Source organism: Physeter macrocephalus, chromosome 2 (genome assembly GCF_002837175.3).
Source record: "Physeter macrocephalus isolate SW-GA chromosome 2, ASM283717v5, whole genome shotgun sequence".
In the NCBI taxonomy this organism is placed as follows: domain Eukaryota; kingdom Metazoa; phylum Chordata; class Mammalia; order Artiodactyla; family Physeteridae; genus Physeter; species Physeter macrocephalus.
The window spans coordinates 71,031,991-71,055,461 of record NC_041215.1 but is presented as its reverse complement, the minus strand read 5'-3'; the positions used below and the strand labels follow the sequence as shown (position 1 = coordinate 71,055,461).

Sequence of the window (23,471 nt, the reverse complement as noted above, 5' to 3'; positions counted from 1 at the left end):
AGCCTCATCTTCTCTAATATGATACTCAGCCCATATCAAACACACTTTTTCTTAATTCCTAATGCATTTGTGAATAGAACATGGTTGAATATTAAATAAAATCCACTATAAATTACTCCATGGCAGAGCTCACATCCCATTTTTCTTTTGTATCTTGCAGAGTGTTTACATGGTTGTAGCTCGATAAATAACCAACTGGTTGTTTCCTACCCAAAAAGGCATCGTGCAGCATCTTTTCATAAAAGAACATGGGTTTGGAGTCAGGTGGAACTGGGTTTGACCTTACTAATAATGAAGCATCTGGACAAGTCTGATAAAAAATCTGAGTCTTTGTTTTCTATTATTGAAATGGATATAATAATACTCATCTCCCAGAGTTGTTGTGAAGATCTAATGAGATAATGTGAAAACACGTAGCACTGTGCCTGGCATCTAGCACGTGCTCAATAAACAATTTCCTTCCTCTTCTGTATGCTGTTAACCTTTCTTTGAAATACTGATGGAAAATAGTTCTGCTCTAGCTGCTGTATTTTTCCCAGGATATTAGACAGGGAAGTTGAACAGTTAGGAAAAATTTTGGAAATTTGTCAGAGTGAAGCAGGAAACTGAGGTTTTATAGAATTTCAATGTTGAAGCAACTGAGTATGGAGGGACAGGATAAGAGACATTGGATTATAGGACAATCAAATGAAAAGCATTAGACTAAAGCATCAAATCTGGGTCCAAATCCAGTTGTCCATGCTAAATATCTGGGTGGTCTTTAAAAAGTCACAAGTATTTCCTTCTCATGAGCACAATGTGTTGGACTAGATGTCCTTCATTCTAAAATCTGTAACTTTGAGTAGTGATGGAGATAATGAAGTAGGGAAGTGGGGTTCTACCACTGGTTGACCGTTTGTGGTAGAACCATGCATAAGCTGAGCTTAGTGTTGGGAAAACAAGACTCTTGAAGACAGAGAGTGTAGACGGCAAAGAACAGACTTAACTATTTCTAACCTTAGGAATAAGAGAATGTGTAAACTGACTGTTACTATTGGCTAAAAGCTCATTATTATTAGTAGTAATAATGTTGTATATCTGTAAAGTATTTCATAGTTTCGCATATCTTATTTTATACCCATAACAAGCTTTATAATAAATATTTATATATGAAAAATTATATATATATATAATATATATATATACACATAGAGAAAAAGAGAGAATATATTCCTTATAGCATGGGTACTTAGCTGAATTTGGATTTATATTATACTCCATGGATGGATGTTACATTGCATATTTTGTGGGGAGTTTACAGTTTGCTCATTAAAATAAATTTAAAATTTCTATGGACTAGTTTATTACTACTCAAATGATTGCATATTGCCTTATAAATAAGGACATCGAGTGTTTTGGTTGAATTGATAACAAAAGAATGTTCCATAAAAGAGTTGTGGAACTTCCAGTCTTTACTTAGATCAATGTGCCTTTTTGTTTCCTCTTTCTGGAGCATATAAAAATTACATCACTTCCTGTTGATTGGATTGATCAAATTTGAGTATCAAGAGACCTCAAATCTCTATTGAGTTTCTCTTAGATGCTCTGTTTTGTTTTTGTTTTTAAATTTTCTTTTACCCATTATAAAACCCATGCACTCATCTTAGAGATTCTATAAGCAAGGACTCTTCCATCAATCATAGTAGGTTAGATAACCTCTTCATCATATAAACATTTCCAACCAACCTGTAACTTTTTCTTCAGGGAATATCGATAGAGATCTGTAGCTCCTACACTAATTATTTTTCTTACTATAACTCTCCTAACCGGTGATTAGAGGTCCATGATATCCCTTTATTCTGCTAGACCTAGATGGGAACTTAGAAAATGGTACCTGTTCTAAAAATCTTACAGGCTGTTTGCAAATAAAACTCTAAAGAAACATAATTAGCAAAATTATTTTAATTAAATGGTGTGGTGTAGGATATGAATTCAAAATCTCAGGAAAGGGACATGATAACTTTTTGAAGGAAAAAAATGGCTCATTTATTGAAAGATAAAACCCATGGGAGCCACATTCTAGACCTCGCCTATGAAGCCTCTCGCATCAATGAAGAAGTGCTATTTGGCCATCTAAGTCCTCTCCTAGTGTAGTATAAAACTGCCTTCTCGTCTCTTTCTAACAACTACTAATAAAGCTCTGGTGTAACAATAATTCTGTGTACACTACAGTTTGTAATAAAATTTGCTAAGCAATATAATACTGATAGAAATCCAAGAATATTAAACACAGACCTGATGAATCATCTCACCATCCTCATTTGACAGATGAGATAAAAGAAAATCATAAATGTTAAATGATGTCCCACCATTTTTCTTTAAATATATTTCAATTTCATCCTCCAAAAAAGAATCAACAACAACAACAAGTATTTAAAGATACAAATCCAAAAGGCATGGGGATGATAAAACTAAAACCATTAAAACAAGAAGCTAATAGTAATGGAGCGAAAGACGGCTACAGTTATGTCAAATTCACTACAAAATAGTGGAATGTCAGTCTGGACAAGAAGAGGTTCTGTGGAGCAACTGATCAATATTCAAACTTGAGCCTTTAGAACTAACATTTCTATCTTTTTAATGTATGTATCAGTAGAACTTTCCTCTCTAAGTAAATACTCAGTAAGGAAACTTTCTTATCCCTGAACTGAGACTTCAAGCCCTAACATTTGATCATCCAAGCCCAGTGCCCCCCAAAACAAAATGCTCGAAATTTGTTTACTCTTGGTCCAGACTTCCAGGCTGATTCTCATCCCCATCTTTGGCACTTACACTTTTGCTGATTGTCTTGTGTCATCACGTACAATAGGTTAGAAACTTTTCACTGAACTTATCTCCTCATTAAAGAAGCTGGCTTAGGAAGCCTATAGATGTACTGTCCATAAGAAATTTATCAGCCTAAATGAATTAGGTTTATGCAATCTCAGTTTGTATATCCTAATTAGTACTGCATTTCCAAAGCCTAGTACAACGTCTAGTAAGTACTCAGCCATTTTTTATTAATGAATGAATGACTACAGAAACATATAATCCAAAATTTCAAAAAACAAAAAGCTGCTTCAGAAGACAAGATATATTATAATTAGGCTAAGTCCAAACAATAAACATTCAGTATGTTTTTATTAATTGTCTTAGTCTTAAAAATTCTTCATGATAAAGAAATTCAAAGGCAGCAGAATTATGTTTATAAACCATACATGGATTTATGTACATAACCATATACATATCCAGGGGTTGCAGTTCTCTGTGTTCTTAGCATTTTTTGATGGAGTTTTAAAATTTTATAAACATAAGCATCATGATCAATAGCCTCAGTTGACCTTTGCTACAATGAGAAAGATTTTTTCAAAACTCTTACTCACTGATAATGCTAAACTAGACTAAAATGTACGTAAAACAATCCCAATGATTTTTAGGGCCTAAATTGAAAGCATTTAAAGAGATAAATAGCTATGACATTAAACTGCAAATTCTAATTAAAATGTTATTTTTAAAGAGAGTTTCATGCTGGGATTAAATTTTAGATGAAAGAATGTAAGTTTAAGGTATGGGTTTTTAAAATGCAGGACATTTTCTAGTCATTTCAGAAGAGCTGAAAAGTTCACCTTATGATTTTCTGTAGGAAGAGATATTTGTAGATCATTTACCTGGATTGTTTCTAACTCAATTTAACTAATATATTTCTATAATCAAGCTGTTTATTTCAAATAGTCGCTGCTCCTAAAACTTTATATAAGAAATAAAATTCATATAAATCAGAATTTATTTTACATTCACCAGGGAAAAATTACCCCAGGGTAAGTCCTTCTATAAATGGAAAAAATCACTTTTTAATTTGCATTCCAGCATATCTGGATTTTCATGTACTAAGCTTGCTTGAGTTACATTTTACTTCTATTTGAGTGAATGAATGATGCTGAAGTTAAGCTATCTTTTTTGGTATGGGTATTTCCCTTAGGTCTTTCTGTGATTGGGAAAATGAGATGTTAGTTGCAATTATACTTTGTTAAGAGTAGAACAAGATTTCCTTTCATTAATATGATATCTGAGGAAACCAAATAATTTTGATACTGTTATTTTGACTAAGTTCCTTCAAGGTAAAGGCTGATTTACCTTGTTAAGTGGTAAGCTTGACTTTAGTCATAATATGCAGCTTTTACCTATAGTTAATTAATATATTGCTTTAAAAGATTTTTTGCAAGAGTAATTTCATAGCTCTGCATGTCCTTGGGTGTATTAGCCTGTGGTTTTGAATTAAAAAAACAAAACCATTTTCAAGGAGACATTCATCCAGCCACTCAAATAATTTATTCATCCTAATTTTGGGTGTATGCATACTGAGAATGTTCTCCTGATGCTTTCAATTAAATCTGCAGTTTCTTGCTCTACTTATCCATTAACCTTAATTCTGAGGCATAAATCCAGAGATAATTATTATAAAACATTTGTGGCAAACTCACTCATTTCAGGAATGTTTATAAAATTATAGAAATAAGATGGTGTCCCTTAAAAAAATAAAAATCAAGAACAAAATATGGTTTTTACCAATTTGAAGTAATTTTTGAGTGACTTCCAATAATACATAAATTGTTCTTAATGCAATACTTTAAAAAAATTGGTTGTGATTATGGTAGAAACATAGGGTACCAAAAACGGCAATAATTCAGTAGCTATTATTTAGTATCGGATTTCAAATGTGGACAATGAAATGTTTTCAAATCAGCATTGTCTTGGAAATCTAGCAGATTCATTAACTAACACAAATCCACTTAAAATATTCCCCTGAAAAAAATGCTAAACTTGTATATCCATTTGTCACATTTCTTCACTTTAAACTTTAGATATTTTTACTCATAACTGTTTAACCTTCTTTACAAATTCTTAGAGTGTCAAAACTTTTTCAATGTTTGCGAAGTACTGATCTCTATTTTACTTTAGGTCTTCACTGGGATCTTCACAGCAGAAATGGTCCTCAAGATCATTGCCATGGATCCATATTATTATTTCCAAGAGGGCTGGAATATCTTTGATGGAATTATTGTCAGCCTTAGTTTAATGGAGCTTGGCCTGGCAAATGTGGAGGGACTGTCTGTACTGAGATCGTTCAGACTGGTATCTGCATAGACTATGTTTATATTCTATCTTTCATTGGCAAAATACTTATTTCAAAAATGAATCAATGTGTATAGTTTTTATAGTTTTTTACCTCAATGATATTTTAAACTTAAACCAGTATGTGTGATAGTCTAAGAAAATATATAAATGTTCTCTTTAAAGCTGAGTGTGACTGTTTATCAAGAATGATGAAAAATGGTTGAAACACTTCATAATAATTAACTGTGTAAGGCACATTTAAAAACACACATGTGCTTCTAAAATTATGTTTTAAATTCATTAAAAAATTTTTCTGCTTTAAAGTCTATAAAGAAATATAAATAAAAACTTTATACCCAATTAATCTTATCTTTTTATCAATCTTATATTAGTGGTAACTACTTTAAAGGAATATGTGGGAAAATATTTGATCCCATTAGCACTTTAGACAATGGTATAACCAATTTTTTTGAATTTAGCAAAAAAAATTATTTAAAAATATGCAAAATTTTATTGGAAATTAAGTAAAATGTGTATTTTTCAAATTGAAAAGAAGCTTTTCCTTAAGTTTATCAAATTAGTTTATTTTACTTTTATATTATAAATGTCCATTAAAATATATAACTCATACTTTTAATATTTCTTTTTACTCTCTAAAACATAGTTGGAGGTGACATTAGCTTGCTAAATTCACAAATGTCTGTAATCAAAGTATTAATTTGTTTTCATGGATATATCTGTTGATGAATCAGAAATGTTTTATCTTTTCTGAAATATTTTCTCTCTCTTATAATTGCACTTAAATGATATTATGATTTGACTTACAATTCCAGTATTATTAACACTTTTTTTCTGGATTTGAATTTTAGTATAGTTTGAGATTTTATATTCCTCAGAGGTGGGACTACAATATAGTATCATAGTGATAAAATGATGTCTAACTAACTTTTTAAATTATATTGTGACTACTACTAAGAGTATATTTTCACTTGATTACAGCTTCGAGTTTTCAAGCTGGCAAAATCCTGGCCCACCCTGAATATGCTAATTAAGATCATTGGCAATTCAGTGGGGGCTCTAGGTAACCTCACCTTGGTGTTGGCCATCATTGTCTTCATTTTTGCCGTGGTCGGCATGCAGCTCTTTGGTAAGAGCTACAAAGAATGTGTCTGCAAGATCTCTAGTGACTGTCAACTCCCACGCTGGCACATGAATGACTTCTTCCACTCCTTCCTGATTGTGTTCCGAGTGCTGTGTGGAGAGTGGATAGAGACCATGTGGGACTGCATGGAGGTCGCTGGCCAAGCCATGTGCCTTATTGTTTTCATGTTGGTCATGGTCATTGGAAACCTGGTGGTACGTATGTATTACAAACGCTCATAATTAAGAACAAGATCAGACAGTGGCTAAGAAGGTGGCCTGATGCAGCAGACACATCTGGTTTTATCATCAACAACCTAGACTCAAATCCCAGTACTAGCACTCTGAGCATGGACAAGTTGCTTAACTTCTCTCAGCCTAAAATTCCCCGACTATGAAACTGGGATAACAAAACTGAAATCTTATGGTTTATGTGAGGATTACATGAGGTATACCCATGACAGTCCAGGGACAAAAATATTAGTTTTCAGTTTTCCTTCTTCAAAAAAAATGTTTTTATCAAGACTAACTTTGTCCTAATATTATTTTTTATGGCCTGAATTATTTTTTATTCTATTATTATTTTGATGAGATAATGATCTCCAGTAATTCTAAACAAAAAAGACTATTGAAACTGTATTGAAACTGTTCTTTACACATACATAGTTCATACTGTTTGCTTACGGAGAGGCATAAGTTGCATATTACCAAATTTTGAAGACAAATTTCAATAAAATAGTGCATTATATTTTAGTTACGTATTGTAATTATCCAAACAACTTGGAAATATATTCTTCCCTGAATTTGCTTTATTAAAGGAAAATAAATTATTGCGGTTTACGTTATGCACATGTATAAACACTGACCAGATTTAAAAGACTTACTTTTAGCTCTGACTTAAAAGCACTAATATAGAAGCACAATTTGTATGTTTATGTGCTTTAATGCTTACATTTTTCAATCATGTGTGGTCAGAGTGTTTCTTTACACTATCATACTGAACCTTTCCTTTGAGAAGTACATTTCAAATGAGATTGCTTAAAAGAATATTTGTGGGATATCTGTGGACATGCAATTTTTTTCAGAATAGTAAATAAGGAAGCTCTAGATTCTGAACAAATCTGATATAAAAATAAGGCAACAAACTGGGGTTCTGGCTTAGCATGAGTCTTCCTACCATGTAACATTTTTTGAAACTCAGTAACTACATTTCAGGCTAAAAATACTCCTATAGGGCTTCCCTGGTGGCGCAGTGGTTGCGCGTCCGCCTGCCGATGCAGGGGAAAAAAAAAAAAAAAAAAAAAAAAAATACTCCTATAAATAAATTTTCTTTTGCATCAGCTATAATGAATTCTTCTATTATTCATATTTTATCAGTTAATTGGGTAATATTTTTCCCCATGTATCCAAATGATACTCTGAGATTTCTTCATATTTTCTGAAAAAAAAAAAAAAAAGGAAAAAGAAAAGTAATTTACATTATATGGGTCCAGTCTAAACCCTGGAATAATTTTAGACTTCTCTCCATCTGTTGAACTATTTGGACACATATATTTCAAAGTATACTGATGAGAAATGTGTTAAACCTTTTATAATTCGCCTTTAGTAATTTCTGCTGCTATAAAAGTTTGTGGTCATTGGACAATGGAATTTGTATTTCAAGCATGTTGTTTTAACACATATCCATCAGGCTATTAAATAAATAAATTCATTATTTACACACATGAAGTTAGACATTCCCTAGACAAACTGGTAAAATGCAGTAAAATGACTAAAATGAAAATCTCTCCTTTTTTCTCATTGGCCAAAACCACAAAAATGGGATTTTTGTCTTTTCACTGGCAACCCTGAGTAGACACAATTTAAACCTTAGAACCTCCAGTTTCCTGTTGTCGTCCTCAGCTTGAAAGGAAGGGTGCTTGTTTTACCATTTTGTCCTTAGAGCAGGTAGAAGATTTCAGGTTCTTTAAATGGTGTGTGATTAAGACAAGGTCTCTGAAATACAGTAAGCATTCAAGAAGCAGTTGTTGAATTAATTTTAGCAAAGATCTATGAGTTCTCTGTTTAAGCTATTATGTTTATGCATACTTCAATATTAATACAGCGGGTTCGCGCCCCGGTCCGGGAAGATCCCACATGCCACGGAGCGGATGGGCCCGTGAGCCATGGCCGCTGAGCCTGCGCGTCCGGAGGCTGTGCCCCGCAACGGGAGAGGCCGCAGCAGAGGGAGGCCCGCATACCACCAAAAAAAAAAAAAAAAAAAAAAAAAAATACTCCTATAAATAAATTTTCTTTTGCATCAGCTATAATGAATTCTTCTATTATTCATATTTTATCAGTTAATTGGGTAATATTTTTCCCCATGTATCCAAATGATACTCTGAGATTTCTTCATATTTTCTGAAAAAAAAAAAAAAAAGGAAAAAGAAAAGTAATTTACATTATATGGGTCCAGTCTAAACCCTGGAATAATTTTAGACTTCTCTCCATCTGTTGAACTATTTGGACACATATATTTCAAAGTATACTGATGAGAAATGTGTTAAACCTTTTATAATTCGCCTTTAGTAATTTCTGCTGCTATAAAAGTTTGTGGTCATTGGACAATGGAATTTGTATTTCAAGCATGTTGTTTTAACACATATCCATCAGGCTATTAAATAAATAAATTCATTATTTACACACATGAAGTTAGACATTCCCTAGACAAACTGGTAAAATGCAGTAAAATGACTAAAATGAAAATCTCTCCTTTTTTCTCATTGGCCAAAACCACAAAAATGGGATTTTTGTCTTTTCACTGGCAACCCTGAGTAGACACAATTTAAACCTTAGAACCTCCAGTTTCCTGTTGTCGTCCTCAGCTTGAAAGGAAGGGTGCTTGTTTTACCATTTTGTCCTTAGAGCAGGTAGAAGATTTCAGGTTCTTTAAATGGTGTGTGATTAAGACAAGGTCTCTGAAATACAGTAAGCATTCAAGAAGCAGTTGTTGAATTAATTTTAGCAAAGATCTATGAGTTCTCTGTTTAAGCTATTATGTTTATGCATACTTCAATATTAATACAGCAAAATTTTCTTTTTTTCTTTTAGGTTCTGAACCTCTTTCTGGCCTTATTGTTGAGTTCATTTAGCTCAGACAATCTTTCTGCCACTGATGATGATAATGAAATGAACAATCTCCAGATTGCAGTAGGAAGGATGCAAAAGGGAATTGATTATGTGAAAAATAAGATACAGGAGTGTTTCCAAAAAACCTTTTTCAGAAAGCCAAAAGTTATAGAAATCCATGAAGGCAACAAAATAGACAGCTGTGTGTCCAATAATACTGGAATTGAAATAAGCAAAGAGCTTAATTATCTCAAGGATGGGAACGGAACCACCAGTGGTGTAGGTACTGGAAGCAGTGTTGAAAAATATGTAATCGATGAAAATGATTATATGTCATTCATAAATAATCCCAGCCTCACTGTAACAGTGCCGATTGCTGTTGGAGAGTCTGACTTTGAAAACTTAAATACTGAAGAGTTCAGCAGTGAGTCAGAACTAGAAGAAAGCAAAGAGGTAAGAATGCTTTTAAAGTTTTTCTTGCAATTCCTATAAAAACCATGCACCACAGTTACTCAGTATTTTTATTGTGCTTATATGCATTATTAAAAAGTGTATTGAAAGTCATATATACAGTAATGTTGGAAAATTATGAGATATTCTTTTTTGAGAATTCCATCCATTGAAATTCGAACTTTCCACAGAAAATCATCATTCTGAATAATTAGTATATTCATCTTCTTGATAGTTTGAAAGTCTGATTAAAAAATGTGGCCTTCCAAAAAACAGATTTTATTTAATACATTCTATTCTATATTAGATTATGCTCTTTAGAAAAAAAACAATGAACCATATTTTATTGATCATTGTTAAAGTGTTATCTCCTTACTTTCTATAATATATTAAGTTTTGCTATGATTTTTTTAATGTGAAAGTTTTGTGTAGTTTTTGTTCTCCTCTAAACCTTTTATTGCCTATGATAGGAGTATTATTCATTTATTAAAATGTTATACATATTAGGAAATTAATAGTAGTACTGATTACATTTTGCCCAGTCAAGGATGAGCAAATCTATAAGGTCTTCCAGATTAACTTGGAAATAGTAAGACTATTTAGAAAAACTCTACTTAAGGATTACAGTTAAACTGCAGACTGGAAAACTGTTCTTACTGTCATATTACTACTTATTTAAAAGAAAAGAAAGGAAATTGTTCCTCCTGTAGGATTAAAATTCATAGGATCCTATGATAGTAGCTTAGTGGTATTAATTCTGCAATTCTGCATTGTGGAGAACAGGATTAAATTTTTTACTATTACTTATTTATAGACTTCTGATATACCAGTAGGAAGTTAAATCTAGCACAGGGTTATAAAAGACAGGTTTTAGCATGAGGTTATAAATATTGACACCATAGGAATCAGACAAATGATGTCTGATTCTGTGAGCATATTTGCATATTTTGGAACCCTCTTTTTTTAGTAATGTGTCAACAGAATTTGTATAAGTAGTAAGTAGCTGACAGTGTCACAACTGAGAGCCTTCTGATCCTTTTTTTCAGGCATTTCAGAGCTTCTGAGATATATTATAATAGTAAATTTGAAAATATTTTGAAAAAGGTAAAAATACATACAAAATGAGGTATAACATTCTTTCTCCGAAATTCCACTCAAAGTCTACTTAGAGAGTTCACTTCTAATTTATGTGTTGCTCATTCTGGTAAAATAAGAATTCAATTCTAATTTTATTTTCCATCACTTGACATAGATTTATTTAAGAAAATCATCAATTAATTAACAAGCATTTATTGAGCACTTTTGTGAATTCAGCACTCTGCTGGATACTAAGCGTAAGAAAGAGTTAAAGGAGAGAGTCATAACATAACCCCCTTCAGGGAAATCTCAACATCTTTGAGGAAGCTAATACTAACTCACAAAATTATTAAAAACCTATTAAAAAGTTTAATCCTGTAGGACTGAATCAAGATTATACAAGTATTGAGAACAGCGAGAACATAGCAAATTGTTAAACAGAAGAGATAAAATTAAAGTAGGCCTCAAAATGTGGGTCAAATACATGAACAGAAAGCAGAAACTTACTAAACAAAAGCCAGAGTTAGAGTGAGCTTAGTATTAAGGTGCAGCAGTGAAAAAATCAGCATATATAAAGTATTGGTTGAAAAGACTGGAAAAATATGTATGGGTGAGTAAGGTAGTTTCAGATTACACAGTTTTTGAAGTAAGTCAAAGAGCTTGGAATTGGCTGCATAGTCAATAAGGTGCTATTTGTTCTGAAGCAGGTGAAAAGCAATAGGAAAGTGATGTTTTAGGAAAATTTATTGATAGCAATAAGTAAAACCGTTTAGAGTGAAAACTGTTATCTTGGGGAATATGGTAACAATCATTTGATAATAATGAGGTGACAGAATTCTGGGCTAGGGTAATAAGTATGGGAACTGAGACTAACTGGCTTTTGACCAACACAGTAAAGAATTTGAGAAATTGGGAAAATGGTGATGCAACTGTCTGAAATGGCCTTTTTAAGAAGGTTACCAGGTTTATGTGGGAAGAGAAAGAATTCAATTGGGACATACTGAATTAGAAGTGGGATATAGTGGGAATGAGAGACTGGAATAGCAGTCAGGGTTTAAAAATAGATTTAATAATGCAGATTTCATAATTATCTGATTCCTTGAAAATAGAGGAGTTCCCCAAAGAAGTAATTACAAAGAGAAAATAAGGGAAGACTAGGGACAAGACTAGCTTGGGGTCAAGAAGAGATAGAAAAGCCAAAGAGGTAGAGAAACATTTGCTATGTTAACATCATAGGTTTCATCTCACTGCACTCATGGAAATGATATATCTTAATTTCTACCAAAAAGTTGGTTTCCAGAATACTTCAAAAACTCACTTTGTTATATAGAAGAAACTAACACAACATTGTAAAGCAGTTATACTCCAATAAAGATGTTAAAAAAAAAAAAACAACTCTGTGATGTCCACAGGTATTTCAAATTATTGCTTTAGGAGAATACTACCTCATTGTCATGTCTTTTTTTTCATGACTAAAAAATCATAAATTTGGAACAATGAGATACAATGTCTTCATTTTCAAGTCCTTGAAAACATTTTATTATCTGAACAAAAATTCTTTATTGGGTGATTTTTTTTTATAATCATCTGTCCTCTTCCAAGCTAGTTTTGGATACATGGAATCCAATTATAAAATGTAATAAAATTGTTTAAAGTGTACAGATATATTAGAGGGAAAGTACTTAAAAGTAAATATAAAATTAAAACTTTTATAAAGCTAGGATAAAATTTCAAATTATTTTGCACAGTAAAATTAAATTCAGCAATAAGTTTTATGTGGATGATTTTTAAAATTAGTACCAGAAAAACCTTGGAAGAATAATAAAAGTACAGTTGACCCTTGAACAACACAGGAGTTAGGGGTGTCAACCCTACATCCAGTTGAAAATCCGAGTATAACTTAGTTTCCCCTCCATATACATGATTTCGTATCTGCACTCCCACATCTGCAAATTCAGCCAACTGAGGATCCTGTAGTACTGTAGTATTTACTACTGAAAAAAATCTGTGTGTAAGCGGACCTGCACAGTTCAAACCTGTGTCGTCCAAGGGTCAACTGTACACTGTTTTCAAAAATAAAAGCAAAAATCAGCATCATAGAATAGATTTAAATAAATTCCAGTGAAGTTCAGTTTTGATCTGAAATTTCTGAAAACTGCTGGCATTGAACACAGGTCACATATAAGATTCACATTTATGTTGGCTGGGTTGTTCTTTTTTATTAGCTATTGCATACACACACACACACACACACACACACAAATTAAAAATAACGTATCCATAAAGTGGCATATTGGTTTGCGCTTCTCAGTCTTTTGAACACAAGTAGAAAAAGAACATTGGGCTGTGCTATGGGGGACACAAAATATCCTTTCTCTTTGCTGACAAAGTGAAAAATCATACAAGTTAAACCTAACAGAACGATACATTTCAAAAGAAAGAAAGAAAAGAAAAAAAAAATTTGCAACACATTTCTGCTTTAAGAAGAGGCAGTAAATTAATCATTAATTTAGATAGTATTTGAAAACTCTAGCTGCTCTATTCCTTCCATTCATTTTCAAAATATCTAGCTATACCACAGTTGGGGAGAAATGATCTCTAGAAGTTTTTAGAGATAAAAATATGAATTGCTGTTATTATATTATGTAATACATATTTTATATATGTGTATCTATTATATGCACCAGTAACATAAACAGACTGGTATGGAAACGAACATAAAGTTTTGCATGAAAAAAATTTTAAGGAAATTGAAGGCATGGATTTCAAAATAGTGATCCTTTTATTTTGGAAAAACTTGGAATTATACATATCTTGTGACAAGATATAATGCAGAATTTTGTTTTTATATAAACATGATTTCTTGACATTTTTATATAATTATGGATTTTTACAATTTAGTTCTTAAAAGGTTTCATTGTCTTCCCAGGTGAAGGATATAGAATAAATGCTCTTAAGAAGCATATTTGAAGTTGAATTCCAAAGCTCAATCTAGGAATATCATACTGTGACCTTCACTGCTTACCATTCTTACTTCTCACAGGGGTAAAATCAAGCTGGAGCCTTCAAGAATGAAACTCTGGTGTTTTTTAACCAGCCAGAGGCTCGTGCCACCACTTTTACCCAGGTTACCCAAGCAAGTTGTACACGTACAATCACTTTCTAAATAAATTTTGACTGGCCTGCATGCTACTCAGCTACGTTCCTTCCCCTGCCATGGCAAGGAAGTGCTAGACGTGCCCAGCTGCTCTCTGCTGAATCGTGTGACACATCACAGCATGGTCAGGCAAGACGGGCAGTCCCAACACCATATTTGATTCTGTTAATGACTTGACTTTCCAGTTTAGTCTGTTTAGGCTTTTAAAAGCAATAATTGCATGCTCTATAGGATTTATATCTATTTTAAAACATGATACAAATGTTTAAAGTTCAAAATAGTTAAGAACTTGAGAGGATGCATTTTTTTCTGCTTTTATTTCATTAAAATAAGACCACAACTTTTTGTTGTTGTTGATTCAGCCCTTATAAGTAAACCGTATTACCAAAATGAGCCTCACAGGGTTTGTTTGATAGTGTTGCCATTTTCAGATCATTATATTCAGATCTGTGAATATAATTTCCAACCCATCCATTTCATGTGCTCCAGAGAGAAATGTTTGCTTTCATGTTTTGGGGGAAAGCCTCCATTAAAAAAAAAAGAGTAAGGTGATCATGAGATTTTGATATGAAGGGCCATAGTCTGTATACATTTGGGCACCACATATCTTGGATTTTCATGTAGTTTGGGGAAGTTGTTAAGTCATGTGTCTGCCAAACCCTAAGTGATCACTGCAATTAAAAAATGAAAAGCATCATGATACAGGGTAGGAAAAGTTCATTGCATCTTAATATTAAGTAATTGGTTCAGTGTACCCATTTTTTTAAATTTCCCTGATCTACATTAATTTCTCGTAAATGTTCTACCCAAAACTGAGCAGGCAAAAAAGAGACCTGGAAAATTTCCTACTTTGGATTATTAATTATTGATTATAGTTTTATGAAGAGTAAAGGATATCTCCAAAAATTGCTGTAGGTCTGTGGATGAAATAAATCTTTAGTTTATTCTCTTGACTCAACTTTCTCCTGTTACTGGAATCACAGCCAGAGTGAGTGTTCTTGTTTGTTTTTGGGCACACCACACGGCTTGTGGGATCTTAGTTCCCTGACCAGGGATCGAACCCGGGTCCACAGCAGTGAAAGCCCGAGTCTTAACCACTGGACAGCCAGGGAATTCCCCAGAGTGTTCTTGAAGGCAAATTAAAAAGCAAAAGTGAAAAGTTCATGAGTATTAGCAGTTTTCAAGGCTTTTGGTGAAAAAAAAAAAAACCTAATTAGAGCTTGGGGTTTGTCTGTAGGTTTAATTTATACATACTCTCTTCTTCTTTAGGGATTACTGAGAATTAGCTGTAAAATGAAACAAATTCAGACATAAAATTATAAATAAAATTTTTTTTAAATACAGCCCCTGGTGATTTATGTAATTTTACTTAAAATGACTTTTTAGTTTTAGGAATAAAACAAGATTATTAGTCATTGAAGAAAATCTGATTATTTTTTCTTCACAAGCAGGGAAGAATTAAATGGTACTGGAAAATTATCTTTTACACCATGTTTATAACAGGAGTCCCTCTTTTTCAAAGCCGTTATGGAAACTGAAAATGATGCCTGACTAAGGTCCCAAGCACATACCCTTCTAGAAAAGGCCCTGTGCTCCGTTTTCAGAATCTGGAGAGCAATGGGAGAGTACCTCTAGCTTCCCATTTCTGTTATGTTCTCAGTGTCTTCCAAATACTCTCTGTGAAACTGAATGTGACACAACTCTTTCAGAGGCACAGATGGGAGTGTGAATAGCCATTTTAAACCTATCTCGACCTTTCGAGAATGGTTTTGGTGCTTCAGTGTACTTCTGCTGAAATAAAAATTAAGGCAAGTTTAGATGGAAATCTTTGTATTATCTTCTTAACATAAACCAGCTTTTTCTTTTGCCTGCTGGATGTCCTTTTACCTTATTCTTCAACTACCATATAATTATTGTCAGTTTCCTATATTATGTTCTTAGTAAGGCTCTTTTAAAATAAAAGGTGCATCAGGGGTGTTACACATTTAAAATATGTTAAGGCCAAACTAAATAGAGATGGTTTATATTTTTAACAATTCAATAAGTGGTCCAGAAAAAAAAGAGCTATTGGTTTTAGTCGTGTTCCTCCTGCCTTGGATATGCAGCCCAGTGACCTCACTGTGTGGCTACCTGTCCTTCAAATGAAATATAAGTCAAGATATGGATATGCATATCCAAAAGATCAGACTAAGGCCCTGACAGATTGTGTAACTAAAAGATTTTCTTCTTTTACTTTCAAGACAAAACCCAGAAGTTTTGAAAGAAATGGCTAGATTTTAAAGGCAGTCTGTAATGGCTGAATCTTTTATCTTTGCCTTTTGAATCATACAGCAGTTTGTGAGAGTCAAACATTTGATAGCTGACTGAAAATAAATGAAATGTGAGCGCATTTCGGTGGAAGTAGGCCAGTTGCTAACATTCTTTTCCATTTCTGAAAGTTAAATTTCACTATTTAATTGGATAAAAATTGAGCAATATTCGCCATAAGGGGGGATTTCTATATAAGTTCATGTTATCGGGGGAAAATTGCCTTTTTGGGTGCTGATTCTGTCATTTCTTACAAGTAGTATTTGCAGCTAACCTTGAAAACTCCACATTCAGGTACCATGTCTTTGAGAACATGGTTCTTGGACCAGCGTGCGGCTTCCACAGCATTGCGCCGGGCTTCTGCTACAGCCAGGCATGCTTCCTGTGGCTGAATTAGGCCTGGAGAATGTTGCATCTTCAAACCTGCTTTCCAGTGTGCATTTGTAGAGCATAAGTCATCATCCCTCTGTAGACTCAGTAGTTTCTACAAGGGATGGAAGAATCTAGCCTTAAGTGCCATAAAATGTTGGACAGATAGGGAGAAAACAGTACAAGAAAACAAGTGATGAGCTTGTACTATGTGGTTTTATATGGAAGCTTTCTACTGTTATGCCTATATACCTAATTACATTTTTATAACTACTTCAGAACAAGTATTAATTTTAGTTATTTAGTATAGGCATCAAGTTCCTTAATGTGGAAAATTTCATTTCAGGTTTCTTTTTTTTTTATCATTTTAGTAGCACAGCTATGGCAATTTAAAGAAAGTAAGTTATTCTTTGTATTTATCATCAGTCACCTGCTTTTAAATCAGTTATGTGTTTTTAAATAAAATTTGGAAGTCATTTTGGTATGGCTATGATAAAATGTATGACAAACTACCCTCTACCAGAGTATGAATGCCAAAGTGTTGAACTTAATTAGAAATGTTCAGATTATGAAGATAGTATTATATCCATGTATAGAATTTTAAATGCTTAAGTAGTTTTCTAGGATATAAATTTCAAAATTTAAAAATACAGCAGTAAAATTCTTTATGTTTCCAGTGACTAAAGCTTATCAGGCAGTATATCTTAATTGGTAAGTTGTTGTAACTTAATAAGAACAAAGTCTAAGCTTTAATTTATAAATGTAGGTAAATTCACAACTTTAAAATGTTCATGTAGTTGATACAATATTTTTATAACTTCATAGGATAAAGTATATGTACTTTCTTATGACAAAAATGTGGCCTATGAAGATTAAACCATGAATAAGCCTGACTCTCCAACTAGCAGGAATTAACTTTATGCCAACTTTCATAGGAAAAGGAGCCTCCCACGAAACACTTTCTGGTGGCAGAAACACTAGCCTACCAATTATTTTTTAAACCTTGGTTCATCCAGTCTCTGTCTAAACATTCCTTAAGGAGTTTTGCAGAGCATAAGGTTAATGAGCTTATCCTTCTAATCAGAAAAACTCCTGGATAACGGTGAAGCAATTCTGCATGTAAAATGGGTTCTGCTCATTTGAGAAGAGCAGAATACATGCAGAGTTTTTTTCCTTGTCTGTTTTCAAAAGACATGCTATGCTTCATAACGCCAGGCAGATAAAGGTAAACTAACTCACACACGGACCCTCTCTGCTTTACAATGTACATAACCTCCACAGCCATTTAGAAAATTGAAATTATTTGTATTTTAACATGCTAACCACATTCACAAAAGTTTACAATCTAAAGACAGTACCGATGACAAAGACACATCCAGAGGTCAATACTTGGTAAACGGTGGATACAATTGTCATTCAGATTAATGGCTACTTGTGCTGTGAAGGATTTGCTTTAAATATTTGTATTTAAATATAAGACACTTGTGTAATACATGGCAGAGAATTATAATGCAAAAAATTGAACATTTCACAACTGTATTAACAGCGGTAAAATAAGAAGTGAAGGGTGAGTATATTTTCTAAAGTTTTCAAATGGAAAAGTATATGTGTATTTGCGTGTGTATACATATATACTTATTACTTTCTTCCTTCAGATTTCTTTATTGAATGTCTGCCAATATTTTAGAGAAACATTTTGGAAATATGTGTTTTATCACTAAAATATCATTAATAATTCCTATTCATTAAGAAAATGCATTTTCTAATACAATTAAACAGACTTCTGTAAAGGCCACAATTGAGTTACATATCAAAATGAAGAGATCAAATTATCTAAACACTATAATTCTCTCTATAAGAGTAATAAAATGCATTCATTCATTTATTCATTTTTCATAAATTCAACATAACCATTTAGTGTCTATTCTATGCTTGGATCTTTTGGTGTATAGATGTATATTTGTGTATGTGTGTACATTTTAATATATATGTATGTACATAAATATACAATTTTATGTATATATATATAATTTATATACATATATTTATGAGAATATTTGGTCAAAGCAAACAAGTATTATGGGCAAAACGTTCTATAAAATTTAGCATGGAGAAATCATAAGAAAGAAAGGCTTCATGGAAAAGGTGGATTGTGACCAGGGTCAGAAGAAATTATTCAGCTTGGATTGGCCAAGAGGAAGAAGAAACATGAAGCTTTCTATAACTAACCTCAAAATAATTTGGTTTCTTACTGGTTTTATTTAAACAGTGGATATTATTGCTGCCACTCATCAAATGTCAGAGTATCCAACCCATAAACCACCAATGAAATTGGAAGGGAAGAATTATCTAGTATTTCTTGGTTATACCAGAAGCTGCCGCAATTCTATCCAGCAGTAGCTTTCCTGGGATTTTCTTAAAAGAATAAAGATATTCTGGCTGTAAGAAGCAGAAAAATCCTGAGAGAAGAAAATATGTCTTGACCTTCCACCTCTCCAAAAAGTAGAGGATTTTAATGATAAAAATTCTTGTACTCTAATGATCCTAAGAACCATTGGCCATAATCAATGGCCTAGTCTCTCTTTAGCATACTCCAGACTAGGAGATATTTTATTATAGAATTATATTTTGACTTAGGGTAACTTTCATAATATATTTAATTGGACATGGTTAACGTCACCCTCAAAGTAATACCACAGAAAATATCATCTGGATACTACTCTTCCATGTTCACATTATAAACTATTAAACTACATTTGCATGGTGATTTCAAAAAATCAAGAATTTTGAGCCAAATTTCCTCCAATATGACTGATGCTTAGGGAGTTTCCATGTATTTTTCAGGAACACATTAACTCTTTCAGAGGGTTAGGGCAGAGTGACCCTATCACTCAGCTACTAAAGTTAATGGGGTCTTTGAAACCATTAACATGTCCATGTTCTTTCATTCTAAAAGTTTTACATTCCCTGGGTTGTGCTGTATGTCATGTCTTTGCATCACTTTTCATAAAGCATTGCACATCCATAATGTCTTCCCAAGTGGTATCAGAGTACTTATTAGATATTTATTCTTGCAACACTAAAGTGGCTTTTCCTAGCCATGTGGCATGTCACAATAATTTTTTTAAAGGAAAAATTCACAGCCTGATCACATGCTGAATTCGGAATGTGCTCCTAATGAAAGTCTATACAGATTTTGAACAATGTCATTTATGAAGAAATTTCCATTTCATTTAGAATTCTTTGGCAAGTATTGAATTCATTTAAGCAGTTCAAAAAAGGGAGAGAAAGAGAAAGATCTATCATTTTTCTGCTAGTAAAGTAAAAAGAAAATTATGTAAGCCAGAGAAAAATATAGCTCAAAGTTGAACTATAATGACTGTGACTAATGTTAATGTGCCACTCTTCCTTTCTAAAATTACAGAAACATGGACAGTAGTTACAGACAACTGGTAATGTTCTTTGCCCTCTGAAAATTTCCACTGAAGAGTGGAAATTACAATTTGATTTGAAGCATTTTAATTAATATAATCAATAGTGAACGTCAGCCTACCCAACTTTTATCAAACTATTCTTGATTTGGCCTGAATGTTGATGTATTAAATTATTTTCATATGGCATCCATAGACAAATAGAGATCATTAACAAGTTAATCAGTAAAATCACTCCCAAATCACCCACATTGAATGCGTCTAACCATTTTTTGTCTGAATCAACTTAGTAGTTACATTGTTTTAAACAATAGGACTTCAAGTCTGTTAAATTATTAGTACATAATTATCAGTACTGCTAACAGAGTCAAATGCTATCACTACCACCATCGTTTTTTCACATCATCACAGAGCATTTCCAAATTAGCTGAATAAAAGGGGAGAAAAATCACATCTTTGCAATGGGGTTTTGTTTCCAGAAATTAAATGCAACCAGCTCATCTGAAGGAAGTACAGTTGATGTTGCTCCGCCCCGAGAAGGTGAACAAGCTGAAATTGAACCCGAGGAAGACCTTAAGCCAGAAGCTTGTTTTACTGAAGGTAAACAAGCTCTAATATGGTTAAATGCAATCTCCCTTCTTTCCTTACAGAGACTAAATATACCTCATTTGAAGGAAATATTTCAAAGAAATGGTGAAGGCGTATTTATCTTTGTTTTCTCTTTTCTTCCAAAAAGTTAATTTATCTCTATTTCCTGGTTATACTATAGCCGCTACTGTGCCTGGACAATTAAGATAATTTGATATGTCCTTTTTTTCATCCTCCAGAATGTGGAGAAGTGAACCCTAGAAGATAAATGACATTCTGGAACATCATCTCATTATTAATAAAGCAATCCCTTCAGACCTCATTGGCAATGTTGTGATTTGATTTATAGATGCTGCAATAATTACACTCCATCACTTACAGTTTCAAATATGGTTAATTTGGGCTGTGACCAGAGCTGTTTGGGGATATAGATGTGCTCTAGAGCCTTGTCAGGGAGACCAGCAGTTATTCTCACAGTGACCAGTACAGTGGCTAGCACACAAATCAATAAAGGTTTGCTGATTCAGTGTGATTGGATTGAATCCCATAAGTAGTAACAAAGAGCAAAAGAGTGGATGGAAGTTAGAAATAACATGAAAGCTAAGAGTGGGAGGACAAAGGAAGAGAGATACTGACTGACAAAATGAGTCATAGGTGTGACTAAGAAAAGCACTGAGGCTGAAAATAAATAGCTTGAGAAAACTGACAGTGGATGATACCTAGGGAGACAGGTGAATTTTCTGTGTGAAAAGAAGTGTGTAAAAATCCTGGATCACATCAAAAAATGAATAAACAATTTGAATATGCAGTTTTTCCCCAAACCTGAGAGATGTTTTTGTCCATGACTGGCCTTGAGGCAAAGACAGATCCTAAGCAGTGTTAAAGAATGGAACCATTTATACTCAAGCAGCTCTTGGTAAAGTAATTCTTTGATTCTAGGTAGCTGGCTGATATGTAAGTCTGAGAATGATTCACTATACAGGAGGGATGCTGAAGATAACTAAGGAATGAAGCAGCCAGTTGCTGTATAAAATGATGATCTGAGACTAGGATTGGGGAGGGAGCAACAGAGTTTATTTCTTCCTATTTAAGACTGAAATATATTTTTCTAATTTATTATATTTAATGTTATCTTTTAGGATGTATTAAAAAGTTTCCATTCTGTCAAGTAAGTATAGAAGAAGGCAAAGGAAAAGTCTGGTGGAATCTTCGGAAAACCTGCTATAGCATTGTTGAACACAACTGGTTTGAGACTTTCATTGTCTTCATGATCCTTCTCAGTAGTGGTGCTCTGGTAAGTGTAACGCATTATTGGCAAGAATCAGGTTCTAGTGAAATAGCTTATCTCCAAAACTACCAGAAGCATACACTTAGTTTAAGGAGCAAAACAAGAGGTATATTTGTACTTTGCAGAGCTTGGCACCCAGGGTCTAACTATGCAAAATTCATTACAGAATAAATTAGAACCATGAGCAGCCAGATGGAATTTCTCATCTGGTGCTTTTCTAACAGATGTTTTCCTTACTGAGACAACCATTTGCAGGGACATTCTGTAACTACATTACCTTCCATGTCAAATCCCATCCAGTTCTCCCAAATAATCATAGTAATATTTATGGACTAAAAGTGTATTTTTTATGTCTAATCAATTTATTCTTTCAAAATGAGCCAGATCATTCAGAGAATTGATGAAAGTAAGGTTGGAATAGGCCAAGTCTATCCCTTGTTAACAGAACCTCTAGATATTTTCTGAGTTCATATTACTTCTCTAAAAGCATGTCTTTTAGAAGTAATTGAGATACAGATTTTGGGGTGAGAGGAAGAGAAGAAAGCACAAACTAAATCAGTAAAGATATTGACATTTTCTTGCCAACATTTTCCATTAGTTTTAGTCTTTAGATTTCAACAGGTTCCACATTTGTCTGACATTAGCCAATATTTATCAAATTAGTACTTTGTGCCAAGCATTCTACTAAGAATTTTATCAAGTATTTGGTGGAGGCAAGCCATTCAAATAAAATAAAAGCATTCTTGATTCACAGGCTTTTGAAGATATATACATTGAACAACGAAAAACTATCAAAACCATGCTAGAATATGCTGACAAGGTCTTCACTTATATATTCATCCTGGAAATGCTTCTCAAATGGGTAGCTTATGGATTTCAAACCTATTTCACTAATGCCTGGTGCTGGCTAGATTTCTTGATTGTCGATGTAAGTATCCTAAGTGATTTTTATGAAATTATTCTTAAAAGAGGCAAGTTTGACATTTCATATATTTCTATAAATAAAACCTTGACTTTAATTAGACCCTAGTTTCACTAATTCTGACACAATTATGCAATTATCTTTTTTAAAAACTACCAAAAAATGCAAAAATGAGGTAAGTCTCATGGGAAAGCAGTAGAAAAGGTCCTAAAAATGTGGACAGTGGTAAGAGAAAACCATAAGCAAATAGCTCTTCTTTTTCTGAAAATTAAGGATCTCAAGGTAAGGAATAGCTAAAAATCTGTTAATTGACAGATCTAGCTTATTAACAGTTCAACTGAAAAAAAATGTCTCCAGCAGGTAAAATCAAGACATATATGGGGCCAGGGATTGTCAGAATTGCACTCTAATCCCTTACTAGAGTGTATGTTACTAAATAATGTTAAAATAACCTATTCACTGTATTCATTCAGCCACAAACCCACAGAGACAATAAAATGT

At 33.1% G+C, this 23,471-nt stretch overlaps 1 protein-coding gene across 14 annotated transcripts in view; it reads left to right on the top strand.

Moving 5' to 3' along the window:
- LOC102995581 (sodium channel protein type 3 subunit alpha) overlaps positions 1–23,471 on the top strand; it is an 82,193-nt gene that overhangs the window by 38,985 nt on the left and 19,737 nt on the right. For all 14 annotated transcript variants that reach the window (XM_007119469.2, XM_007119466.2, XM_024122219.1 and 11 more), the window contains 6 exons: positions 4,978–5,151; positions 6,133–6,489; positions 9,364–9,834; positions 20,652–20,772; positions 21,900–22,054; positions 22,803–22,976. In XM_007119469.2, coding sequence (XP_007119531.2) covers positions 4,978–5,151; positions 6,133–6,489; positions 9,364–9,834; positions 20,652–20,772; positions 21,900–22,054; positions 22,803–22,976 — 1,452 coding nt within the window. The remainder of the gene's footprint in view (positions 1–4,977; positions 5,152–6,132; positions 6,490–9,363; positions 9,835–20,651; positions 20,773–21,899; positions 22,055–22,802; positions 22,977–23,471) is intronic.